At 35.9% G+C, this 12,939-nt stretch overlaps 1 protein-coding gene across 10 annotated transcripts in view; it reads left to right on the top strand.

Moving 5' to 3' along the window:
• The window catches only part of ENAH (enabled homolog (Drosophila)), a 161,761-nt gene that overhangs the window by 139,055 nt on the left and 9,767 nt on the right, over nt 1-12,939 (top strand). For 5 of the 10 annotated variants that reach the window (XM_018060212.1, XM_018060211.1, XM_018060214.1 and 2 more), the window contains 4 exons: nt 872-938; nt 3,454-3,516; nt 6,661-6,739; nt 12,784-12,841. In XM_018060212.1, coding sequence (XP_017915701.1) covers nt 872-938; nt 3,454-3,516; nt 6,661-6,739; nt 12,784-12,841 — 267 coding nt within the window. The remainder of the gene's footprint in view (nt 1-871; nt 939-3,453; nt 3,517-6,660; nt 6,740-12,783; nt 12,842-12,939) is intronic. The other 5 variants (XM_018060215.1, XM_018060213.1, XM_018060216.1 and 2 more) reach the window with 1 other exon arrangement.

Genomic DNA, 12,939 nt, shown 5'->3' with positions numbered 1-12,939 from the left:
TGACTTTGTTTCACTAGATGACTGAAGGCAGCAGAAATCTGGAACATAAGTGCTTCAGGCTTGAGTTGAGAGTTTAGTTTTGCATACGTGCACGTCCATAGGCCAGTTGAGGGGGCACAGTAGAACTCAGCAGTTTTTCAAGCTAAAATTCTGCACAACTTAGACTTGATTGTCCTATGGCCCAAGTTTGTTCTTCCATGAGAGGCTTCCACTCCGGATTTCACCTAGTTGTCTAGTGAGGCCAGTGACAGCATCAGCCAGGCAGCCCAGGTTAGCAAGAACAGTTTAGAGCTTCGTTTTTCAGAACACAGTCAACTGAAAGCTCAGAGAAACCTAATTTTATTTAACTGGAATTGTCTGCTAAGTCCTGACAATTGGTTGTTTGAAAATCAAGGAAGTACAGTAGAATGAGATGAATCTGAAATATATTTTGAGTTGCTTGAGTTTTTTGCCAAGAGGGCTGTTTGAATTTAGATTAAATGTAGAAGTACATGAACACATTGAAGATTCTTTTTATTTGTTTTATCATTGGCACTGAAAATAGTTTAAAAGAGTGTATAGTTCATACTCTCCCATTCTAATAAATTTAAGCTATCCTTATTAACTTAAAATAATTCCTATAATTTCATTGTAATTAATTAAAATTATCCTACCCTTATTATCCTATTTTTACTAGAGAAACTTTTTTTACCATCTGGTGTTTAGAATTACAGTATTATAAATTTAACAATCTTATGTTCTTCGTAGAGAAAGTTATCACACTTAGTTGCTTAGTAATTTCTTTTCATTTTGGGATCTGAAATTATACAAATTAGAATCCTAACTCTGGGAGCATATAGGATATTTAACACAAGTTCTTTAATTTTTAAAGAACCGACAAGAAAACCTTGGGAAAGAACAAACACAATGAATGGCAGCAAGTCACCTGTTATTTCCAGGTAATCAATTTTTTTTCTAAGTTTTATATTACAGTTGTATCTAAGAAGAAATTAACATCTGCATTTTTATCGGTCTGAATTCTACCATATGCTTATTATTATCACCCAGGTTGTCTGAAATTTCTAGATAGCTTTTATTCCTCCCAGTACTTATATTTTGAAAAAATTCAAAACAGCGACAGAAAATTGAAAGAATAGTATAGCAAACATCCATGTATCCATCACCTAGATTCACCAGTTATTAACATTTTGCCAACATTGGCTTGAACTCTTGTCTACACATCCACACTTTTTTCCCTCTGAATAGTTGGAAAGCAGTTTGCAAATATATATTGCTTCAGCCCTAATACTTGAGCATTTTTCTTAAGAAACAGGACATTCTCCTGTATAACCTCAATATCATTATTACTGTCAATAAATAACAATGAACTTTTGAAAGAGGCATAATGCTTCAAACTGAAAAGCGCTGGAGAGAAAAGGCTATAGTGTTTAAGAGAGAACAGAATACAACCTAAAATTTTGACTTTATAAAGTAGAAAGATTTATTTTTCAGCTGAAACTTCTAATTATAGTTGAGTGAAGAAAGATAATGCTCAGGGACAAGACTAGTTAATTCATGTTCCTACAAGTGGCTGTGTGTCGCATAGTCAAGCAAATCCAGTATGCCTTAGGCAGGTATACTTTTCTGTCATACCTAACTTTATATTGTAGATCTTAAACACAGATGAAACATTTTCTTGGTTTATGAGACAGTTTAAAGGACTCATATTTTTCCAAAAGAAAAGTATGTGTCTTGAGACAGAAAAGTTTTTTTTGCCTTTTGTTTCTGAGCTGTTCGCCTTATTTTTGCCTCATGAAAAAGCAGACTTAACATCTAATTATAGAAGCCTAATTTTAAAAAATACAAAAATAGACCTTATATTATCACAGGTCTGTGTACATGAGCTTCAGTCTAAATTTGGATTGGTTTTTTTGTGTGGTTCTTTCTGTTGGTGGGAAAGATTTGGTGATGACATAGTTAATTAAATTTCACAAAGAAGCTGGGCCTTTTTGAATGTATAAAAGCTTTCAGTTTCTCCGTCACTGAAAGATGAATATGTTTGACTGGAATTGCTTTTGGTGAACATGTTTCTTCAATAGAGTGGAAAAACTGCATTTGTGTTCCCAGATACCTAATTGATGTAGCCTTCTAATGTATCTCTAGTAGTAGTTACAGATTTTCTTCAGTAGCACTGTACCACACCCAGTTTGTCAAGTACTGTGCATATAAGAACAGACCTGTGATGTGTCGTGTCCTTTGAAGTTGCAAATTGTAACGGGGAGGAATGCCTCCTCTTTGTCACTACTTTCATCCCTGCCTCGTTGATAGGGATGCCATAGTGAGCTTGCCTAAAGCTAAGCTTAAATTCATGGCAAAAGTTCTGTCGTAGACGGGACATGGGAAAACTTCTCCTGGTGGAATGTATGTGTGCCTTGTTCTGGTTGGGTTCAGTTAATAAAGGAAAGAATATTCTTTCACAGACTTTTCACACTTCTAAAGAAAGTTTAATAAATGTTCTAAGCATCACTATTTTAAAAATATTTTGTATAGATTAATCAAATATGGGTTCTTATTATACAGTAGTATATTGTAATCATGTTCTAATTCTGGTAGATGGTTTTCCTCTCTTTTCCCAGAGTGAACTTTCTAAAATGCCCAATTAAAGAACTGTATTGCTTTTCTTCCTAAATTACTCCCCTCATTCCTTCTGAAAACAAGTATATTGGCCTTTTTTTTTTTTGCTTTTATTTAAGCATACTTTATCCTTGCACAGTACTGAAAGTATAAATACGCAGTGTCAAAATTATGTTAATGATAAGATGGATTAATATCCTGTAACATATATATGCTGTATTAAGTGAAGATGTCAGACAGTGGAATAAAAGCAAGAATGTTGACCTATGGCTGATTCATGTGAGGTAAAGCAATTATCCTTTAATAAAAAAAAATAAATTAGAAAAAAAGCTCTAAATCATGACTGAAACGTACATTGGAAAGTTTATGAATTCTTCCCATGGCATTTATTGGGAGCTTACAGATCTTGTATTCAAGATGGGAAAAAGTTCTTTACATGCCTCCTCAGAAGAGCTAATTTTGGATACTTCAAGCTACAGTGATTTTTACTGTGCTTTTTATTTGAGTCTGTAGTTTTATTTATATTCACTCTAATAGAAATGTCCTGTGTTTTGATACTTGTTGAATTTTTACCTAAGTAGGTTTTACAGTATGTAAAAGTAGCCACTACATAATGATTTTTTAAAAGAATTCTCTGTAATTATCACGTAAACAGTGTCCTCACATAACTAGACTTAGTCTCCAAATAATCTTTTCTTTTTTTACAAGTATTTTAAAGCTAATGGACTCCTTTAGTTCTTCTGTTTGCTATAACTAAAAACCTGTAAAACAGTAACAAAATGAGAATTATTTTTAAGAGTTCTATTGTGTATTCCTTTAAATGGTTTTTCCCCTTCATAGACGGGATTCTCCAAGGAAAAATCAGATTGTTTTTGACAACAGGTCCTATGATTCATTACACAGGTATCATCCTGATGTGACTTTGTGATTTGAGACTTTTAAATAACATTTTCAGGATAGGGCTGAGCTTTTTCTACATGGATTGGTAATCACCACAAAGGAGAAATGGCGATAACGTAAATCTTTTGTATTAAGCTGTATCTAAAACACTCTTTTAGAAAAAATTCTGAGTGACTTTAGTGAGAAAAATTAATAGTATTCATTTCCCTGCCATCAGTTGATATATGGATTATGATAAATATAAATGGTCAACATACCTGAAATACGAGAATGAGAATCGAAGTCCACGTGTATCGAGAGTGTCTAGCTTTTGCATTTTATTTTAAAAGCCATTCTTTTTATAAGACAAGGCTTTAAAAAGTTGAACAGAAGATCCTGTACTCTGTCACTGGAAGACAGGACAGTATTACAGCCACAGTGAATAGCCATTTTGAATAACTTATTATTTGAGGAAAATCTCTGTTTCCTACATACTTTGCAGTAAATTGAGTATCTTTAACAACCTAACATCTAATATCCTTGAGCAGATTATTTGTTTTCTAGGATGAGTCCTGTTATACCATTTTTTAATTAAGAAAACTTAGGATATGAACCACGTATTTCTTTCTTAATTAAAAAAATTGACAATTTCTTAAGATCCTCAAGTGCGTAAGCTATATTTAGAATTAATTTGGCAGAACAGGGACTTAAATAGTTGCAGTGTAGTTATTTTATAGGCAGTATCTAGAGGCAGCACTCTCGTTATAAAGTAATAAAAATCCCCCTTTTTTGTTATCAATTATGGTGAAAACCTTAATGTTAGAAATAACTGAGATATTATACTCATGTTACTATATGCATCTGTTTTTTAAAATACACATCAAGTCTACTGGGAGCATAAATAATATACAGGAGGTTGTCTTTGGTAGTGAGTAAGGAGTTCTGTAATCAGACTCTATTCGACCACATTGTTTGTTATTAGCTACAGTTATTTTCATGCCATTGATGATTAAACTATTTGGCAAGTTCGTTTTGTTAGCCAGTTAAATTTGCATAAAGTATTTATAATACAGTAGTGAAATAGTTCTTCCTACTTTTTTTGAGGTGGTTTAATTGTTTTGTCCAAAGACTTATTTAGAAAATTTGCTAACACATAGAAAAATAGCATTTAACGATGAGATTTTCTGTTGTAAATCTTTCCAGTTTGCAGCTTTCATACATAGTATCCCCCTGAGATAATGTTGTTGATAAACCTTTTTTTAAAAAGTGGTGATTACGTCTTTCCTTAAGTATGAAAAGTTCCCCCCTTTAGTTAATCATCATAGTGATGGTGGTGGTGGTGGCGGTCGGTGGTGGTGGTGGATTGCATGTTAGCATGAATTAAATTATTTACAAATTGCATGTTTCCATGATTTTTTTAATTATATAACAATAATTTTCTGGATTGTTTAATAAATATGGATATATTTATAACATACTCCCCAGTTAAGTAACAGACTATTGTTATTCACATGAATTTCAAGGATATTCATTATGTAAGTTTAGTAAAAGAAACCAAAACTGTGTGTGTACCAATTAAATGTGAAATGTAAAAGAAAAGCAGAATAAATAATAATTTACTTCTGGAGAGCAGGAACAGGCAGTATGGGTAAATGAAATGCATAAAAGTCAACGTTTATGACACTTACTGTATAGACCAGACTCTGCAGTGCAGTGTGACTTGCACACTGTGGATCTCAGTGCATCTTAAATGACTATGGAATTAAGTCACCTCCTCAACAAGGTGAAAAGGTATACTGTCTCAAGAGGAAAGGAAGTATGTCATATAAATCTTATCCAGCACAGGGCCTAGCTCAGTGCCTCTTGAATGAAATTTTATGAGTTATTATTTTTCTTGTTCATATAAACATAGCAGCAGATATGTAGTAAAATTGGTTGACTTTTTTCACAACAGTCTTTTAAGCTGTCATATGTTTCATATAAACCTAAATGACTCAAGATTTCATCTTCACACACAGTGCCTATGGGTTTGAAGTGTAATGTACCTTATAAGAATTGTAAGTTTGAAAAAGTTATGCCTGTTAAGTCTTGGTTCAGATATCTCACATTGGTATTCTGCAAAGTTGGAAATATATGGCCTACTTGTTTTCTTTTGCATTGATTTGTGACCCTTAAAAAGTGGCCATTTAATATATACTAAAAGCTGAAAATGAAGTATCATTCAGTTAAAATTCTAAATTTTCCCACTTAGTATTTTCTCTTGCCAGAATTGGAGAGGGAGTCATGATTGACTGACTTGATTTTGAAACTTTTTGCTTAAAATATGGCTAATCCTTAAGACTTACTTCTTCATGTAAAATTTTTTAACAGAAGCTCAACTTTTGAAAATGTAATAGTAATTGACAGTCTGCTTCTGTCTCCTTACCCTCCCCCCTTTTTTTAAACAAAGAAAGTTTGTGGAAGTAGTTAGATGACCATTCAGAGAGCATCTTTGTAAAAACTTCATTGGGAAATAGCCACAAAGCCAATTGGATAGGAACAGACATTTTTAAATTTTTAATAACTTATTTTTAACTTAATAATCATATTTCCAAGATGCTTACTTATTTTGATACTTGATATGGAATGGAACACATACAAAGAAATCATACTCATTAAGCAGTTCCTCCTCATGCCACCGGAAACCAAGGCATATAATTTGAAAATTGATTTATACAGAGTGAAACAGTCTGGTCTTTATCATTTCGCTCTTATTGGTTTGCCACATATTTAGATAGCGTACAGTTTCAAAAGGAGAGAACAAGATTGTGTTACTTGGGCTGGGTCGCTGCAGCTGGCCTCCCGTCTGTCCTGGTCATGATGCCACCTGTTACCCTGCCACCCTCCTCGTGCCCAAAGGGCATTGTCTTCTACTCTTTACTGGAAAAGTTTTGTCATGTTATCAACTTTTTCTAATTTCCTTATAAATACTGATAAAAAAACAAAAAATATTTTTGTACATCCTAATTATTTTTGTACATCTGCAACTATTAAGATAATTAACTCTTTAACACATGTTTTAAGAAATGTACTATAATCTGATGTTGGGTTGATAAGTTTGCAATTACTAATGAACTCATTAAATATGCTAAGCATTACTTACCTGTCCTGAAAATTTCATTTGTCCAGACCAAAATCTGCGCCTTCGTCACAGCCCAGTGCCAATGGAGTCCAGACGGAGGGACTAGACTATGACAGGCTGAAGCAGGTGGGTGCCCAGCAGCCGCTGCCCTTTATTTGTACTTGTTCTTTTAAAAAATAATCCCATGTACATATATTTGACAGGTGGTGAATGTATTCGAAAAGAATATAGACTTGATATTTTTGTAGAAATTAAACAGTAGCATTCATGCTGTATTACTTCTTTCAGATCCTCAGGTTTTGGTTCATCAGTTTTCATAAAGTGTCAGCAGTGGTAGAGGGTAGGGACAGTGGTTTAATGTAATAGGATAAATGTTAAATGTAAGTGCATGGTGTATAGTTGTTCAAGAGAAAAAATTGGCTTGTACTCAGCATTGGCCAAAACAGACCCACCAAGTTTGGTTTTAGCAAGAATGTAAGGAAGAAGAGTACTCTCACATATTTCTGTGAAAGGAAGCAGTTTGGGGGAAAAATCAATAAGAAAAAGATATTGTTTGTATTTTAGATACAGTATGCATTGTGTTTAATACCTATATACACAGAAAAAAATGGAAGGAGTAATAGGAAATTTTGGAACCTTAAACTGTTTTACTTCTAAAAGAGGTAAAAAAATTTAAATGATAGTGTTTTAAAAGATTGGAAAAGGAAGGCTAAAGACGTCTTAGTGAAACAGCTATCAGTTTTGTAGACCTGATAGTTATGCCTGTAATGAACAATTTAATCTTTGTCTTCTTATCCTGCACTTCAGAATAGCCTGTAAAGATAACAGTGGTACTGATCACTATAACAGGCATTTACCGACTGTCTGGCAGACCTCAGTGTTACGCATTTGCTAGGTTATTAGCGTGACATTGTCTCCTAATCCTGGTAGTAGTCAGATAACATAGTGTCTGTACTCGAATTGTGCACATCAGAGGTTCAGAGAATTTGAATTTACTCAGTCCCATAGTCAGAATCAGAATCCTGTCTTTATCTTCAGAGCGCGTTTTCCCCATTCCGTCACTCATTTTTTAAAATATCAGCAGTTCGAGTGGGGCTTAAAAGAGTACCAATAATGTTGTAGTATAATGAGTTCAAAGTAAAAGTTATATAGGAATTAAAGCAACAAATAGTAACAGTTTCAGATCAACCTTTTATACTACAAAGCTGTTTGAACAGTTCAGTTGAGTTACCTAATTTGAAAAGCATGTGGTCATTGATAAACAAGCGCTTGTTTCCCGTGTGTTAAACATGGCATTCTTTTCTTGAAAAATATCTTGAAATGGAGCACTTGCACACAATTAAAATATGGTCAGTTCTTGACTGTCTGAAGTAGGGGACTTGAGAGGAATAGATTTGATTTTAGGACTGATTTTAAATTAATTTGAAAAAGAATATCTATCATTTCTGTGTCTCAGTTTCCTCACTGGAAAATGGAGGAAATAAACTAATTGATGATAATTTTCAACGTTATTTTAAACATGAAAAGGTTTTTTTTAAAGATAAGCCTTAAACATAGAGCTATTTAATTTTACCTAAGGTGTGCACAGTGCTAAAGAAAGTCATAGAATTTGATAATCCTTCCAAAGGATAGTTGTTTTTCACCCATTAAAATTATCACCTTATTAGCCCTTTTAGCATTCATGTTCCTGCTGCTACTGCTGCTAAGTCGCTACAGTCGTGTCCGACTCTGTGCGACCCTATAGACGGCAGCTCACCAGGCTCCCCCGTCCCTGGGATTCTCCAGGCAAGAACACTGGAGTGGGTTGCCATTTCCTTCTCCAATGCATGAAAGTGAAAAGTGAAAGTGAAGTCACTCAGTCACGTCCGACTCTTAGCGACCCCATGGACTGCAGCCTACCAGGCTCCTCCATCCATGGGATTTTCCAGGCAAAAGTACTGGAGTGGGGTGCCATTGCCTTCTCGAAGCGTTCATGTTACACAGTCTTAATTTTTTAACTAGAGGGTGTATCCATTATTTCAAGTTGAACTTTATAAATAGAAATTTTGCAAAATAAGTAAAGACAGAGTGGTTATCATTGAGGAAAGAGGGTCTAGAGCATCACGATTAAATAGAAATATCAGGCTGGCCAAAAAGTTTGTTCAGTTCAGTCACTTGGTCATGTCCAACTCTTTGTGACCCTATAGACTGCAGAATGCCAGGCTTCCTTGTCCATCACCAACTCCTAGGGCTTTCTCAGACTCATGTCCATCGAGTTGGTGATGCCATCCAACCATATCATCCTCTGTCATCCCCTTCTCCTCCTGCCTTCAGCCTTTTCCAGTATCAGAGTGTTTTCCAGTGAGTCAGTTCTTCACATCAGGTGGCCAAAGTATTGGAATATCAGCTTCACCATCAGTCCTTCCAATGAATATTCAGGACTGATTTTCTTTAGGATGGACTGGTTGGATCTTCTTGCAGTCCAAGGGACTCTCAAGAGTCTTCTCCAACACCACAGTTCAAAAGCATCAATTCTTCAGTGCTCAGCTTTCTTTATAGTCCAACTCTCACATCCATACATGACTGCTGGAAAGACCATATCCTTGACTAGATGGACCTTTGTTTGCAAAGTAATGTCTCTTCTTTTTAATATGCTGTCTATGTTGGTCATAACTTTTCTTCCAAGGAGCAAGCGTTTTTTTAATTTCATGGCTGCAGTCACCATCTGCAGTGATTCTGGAGCTCAAAGAAATAAAGTCTGTCACTGTTTCCACTGTTTCCCCATCTATTTGCCAAGAAGTGATGGGACTGGATGCCATGATCTTATTAGTTTTCTGAATGCTGAGTTTTAAGCCAGCTTTTTCACTCTTCTCTTTCACCTTCATCTAGAGGCTCTTTAGTTCTTCTTTGCTTTATGCCATAAGGGTGGTGTCATCTGCATATCTGAGGTTATTTATATTTCTGCCAACAATTTTGATTCCACCTTATGCTTCATCCAGCCTATCATTTCTCATGATGTACTCTGCATATAAATTAAATAAGCAGGATGACAATATACAGCCTTGACATACTCCCTTACCTAATTTGGAACCAGTCTGTTGTTCCATGTCCAGTTCTAACTGTTGCTTCCTGACCTGCATACAGATTTCTCAAGAGGTAGGTCAAGTGGTCTGGTATTCCCATCTCTTTCAGAATTTTTAACAGTTTGTTGTGATCCACAAGTCAAAGGCTTTGGCATAGTCAGTAAAGCAGAAGTATATGTTTTTCTGGAACTCTCTCGCTTTTTTGATGATCCAGCGGATGTTAGCAATTTGATCTCTGGTTCCTCTGCCTTTTCTAAATCCAGCTTAAACTACTGGAAGTTCATGGTTCACGTACTGTTGAAGCCTGACTTGGAGAATATTGAGCATTGCTTTGCTAGCGTGTGAGATGAGTGCAATTGTGCAGTAGTGTGAGCATTCTTTGGCATTGCCTTTCTTTGGGACTGGAATGAAAACTGACCTCTTCCGGTCCTGCGGCCACTGCTGAGTTTTCCAAATTTGTTGGCATATTGAATGCAGCACTTCCACAGCATGACCTTTTAGGATTTGAAACAGCTCAACTGGAATTCCATCACCTCCACTAGGTTTGTTCATAGTGATGCTTCCTAAGGCTCACTTGACTTCTCGTTCCAGGATATCTGGCTCTAGGTGACTGATCACACCATTGTGGTTATCTGGGTCATGAATATCTTTTTTGAATAGTTCTTCTGTGTATTCTTGCCACCTCTTCTTAATCTTCTGCTTTTGTTAGGTCCATACCATTTCTGTCCTTTATTGTGCCCATTTTTGCATGAAATGTTCCATTGGTATCTCTGATTTTCTTGAAGAGATCTCTAGTCTTTCCCATTCTGTTGTTTTCCTCTATTTCTTTGCATTGATCGCTGAGGAAGGCTTTCTTGTCTCTCCTTGCTAGTCTTTGGAGCTCTGCATTCACATGGCTATATCTTTCATTTTCTCCTTTGCTTTTCATTTCTCTTCTTTTCTCAGACAGCCATTTTGCTTTTTTGCATTTCTTTTTCTTGGAGATGGTCTTGATCACTGTCTCCTGTACAATGCTTACAGTTCTTCAGACACTCTGCCTATCAGGTCTAATCCCTTGAATCTATTTATCATTTCCACTCTGTAATCATAAGAGATTTTATTTAGGTCATATCTGAATGGTCTAGTGGTTTTCCCTACTTTCTTCAGTTTAAGTCTGAATTTGGCAATAAGGAGTTCATGATCTGAGCCAGATGCTCTTGGTCTTGTTTTTGCTGACTGTATAGAGCTTCTCCACCTTTGGTTGCAAAGAATATAATCAGTCTGATTTCAGTATTGACCATTTGGTGATGTCCATGCATAGAGTCTTCTCTTGTATTGTTGGAAGAGGGTGTTTGCTATGACCAGTGCGTTCTCTTGGCAAAACACTGTTAGCCTTTGACCTGCTTCATTTTGTACTCCAAGGCTGAATTTGCCTGTTACTCCAGGTATTTCTGGACTTCCTACTTTTGCATTCCGGTCCCCTCTAATGAAAGGGACATCTCTTTTGGGTGTTAGTTCTAGAAGGTCTTGTAGGTCTTTATGAAAGTGTAAGTGTTATCGAACTGTTCAACTTCAGCTTCTTCAGCATTATCGGTCAGGGCATAGACTTGGATTACTGTGATATTGAATGGTTTGCCTTGGAAACCAACAGAGATCATTCTGTCGTTTTTGAGATTGCACCCAAGTACTGCATTTCGGACTTTTTGTTGACTTCTGGCTACTCCATTTCTTCTAAAAGATTCTTGGCCACAGTAGCAGATATAATGGTCATCTGAGTTAAATTCAGCCATTCCAGTCCATTTTAGTTCACTGATTCCTAAAATGTCAATATTCACTCTTGCCGTCTCCTGTTTGACCACTTCCAATTTGCCTTGATTCATGGACCTAACACTCCAGGTTCCTATGCAGTATTGCTCTTTACAGCATCAGACCTTGCTTCTATCACCAGTCACATCCACAGCTAGGTGGTGTTTTTGCTCGACTCTGTCTCTTCATTCTTTCCGGAGTTATTTCTGCACTGATCTCCAGTAGCATATTAGGCACCTACCGACCTGGGGAGTTCATCTTTCAGTGTCCTATCTTTTTGCCTTTTCATACTGTTCATGGGGTCCTTAAGGCAAGAATACTGAAGTGGTTTGCCATTCCCTTCTCCAGTGGACCTTGTTTTGTCAGAAATCTCGACCATGACCCGTCTGTCTTGGGTGGCCCTACATGGCATGGCTCATAGTTTCATTGAGTTAGATAAGGCTGTGGTCCATATGATCAGATTGGTTAGTTTGTTAGGGTTTTTCCAAATGAACTTTTTGACCAACTCTACGTAACATGGGTCACATACTTTAAATTTTTAGCAGGTACACTAAATAATAGAGAAATAGGTGACATTCAGTTTAATATATTTTTATTTAACCTGATGTAGCCAAAGTAATATTTCAGTATATAATCAGTATGTTTAAATTACTGATTAGTTATTTTACTTTACTTTCTTCATAGTAATCTTTGAAATCTGGGGTCTAACGTTTACAGTGCATCTCACCTCAGACTTGCCATGTTTCAAGGCTCAGTAGCTATGTGTGGCCGGTCTTCTGTCTTCGGACTGTGTATGTCCAGCAGGGTCCCATCCTCCTCCTTCCCACTGATTAGGGCAGCCCCCGAGGGCCCTCCAGGGGAATCCTTGATTCCGTAAAGTTTAGTTTGACAGCTCTGGTGATTCGTAGGCAGTCCCCATACTTCAGACCAGATGACAGATTGCCCAGGAGCTGATTATCCAGTTTGTGTCTTCTTCCTTGGAACTTGTTTATGGATTGCGTCTTAGCTGTCAAAAGATTAGATTAAAACCAAAGCTCTTATGTTTTACAGGGATTATCTGAATCATAGCTTTCACAGCATGACCGGGTAATTATTTTTTAGGTTTAGAAAACCTTCTGCTTCATATTTTGCTAAGCTAGAATAAGCAAGATTGGGAAGAGAAGACTATTAAAGCACAATTTACCAAAGTTGATCTTCTAAGTCATAAATTATGAATCTGGAAAGAAAAGACAGAGCTAACATTTTATACATTCGTAAAATTTTATGTAAGCAAGAATCTTTATTTATTTTCTGTATTTCTGATGTTTTTCTCTAATATTTTAGGACATTTTAGATGAAATGAGAAAAGAATTAACTAAGCTAAAAGAAGAGCTCATTGATGGTGAGTGTCTAAACAAATTTGCTACTCTTATAATGTTTAATAATACCCATTTTAAAGAAAATGAAGATTAAAAAAAATACCTAGTTTGTTACTTGAGG

The sequence above is a fragment of the Capra hircus genome, chromosome 16 (assembly GCF_001704415.2).
Source record: "Capra hircus breed San Clemente chromosome 16, ASM170441v1, whole genome shotgun sequence".
Classification (NCBI taxonomy): domain Eukaryota; kingdom Metazoa; phylum Chordata; class Mammalia; order Artiodactyla; family Bovidae; genus Capra; species Capra hircus.
This window is presented reverse-complemented; position numbering and strand designations above follow the sequence as displayed.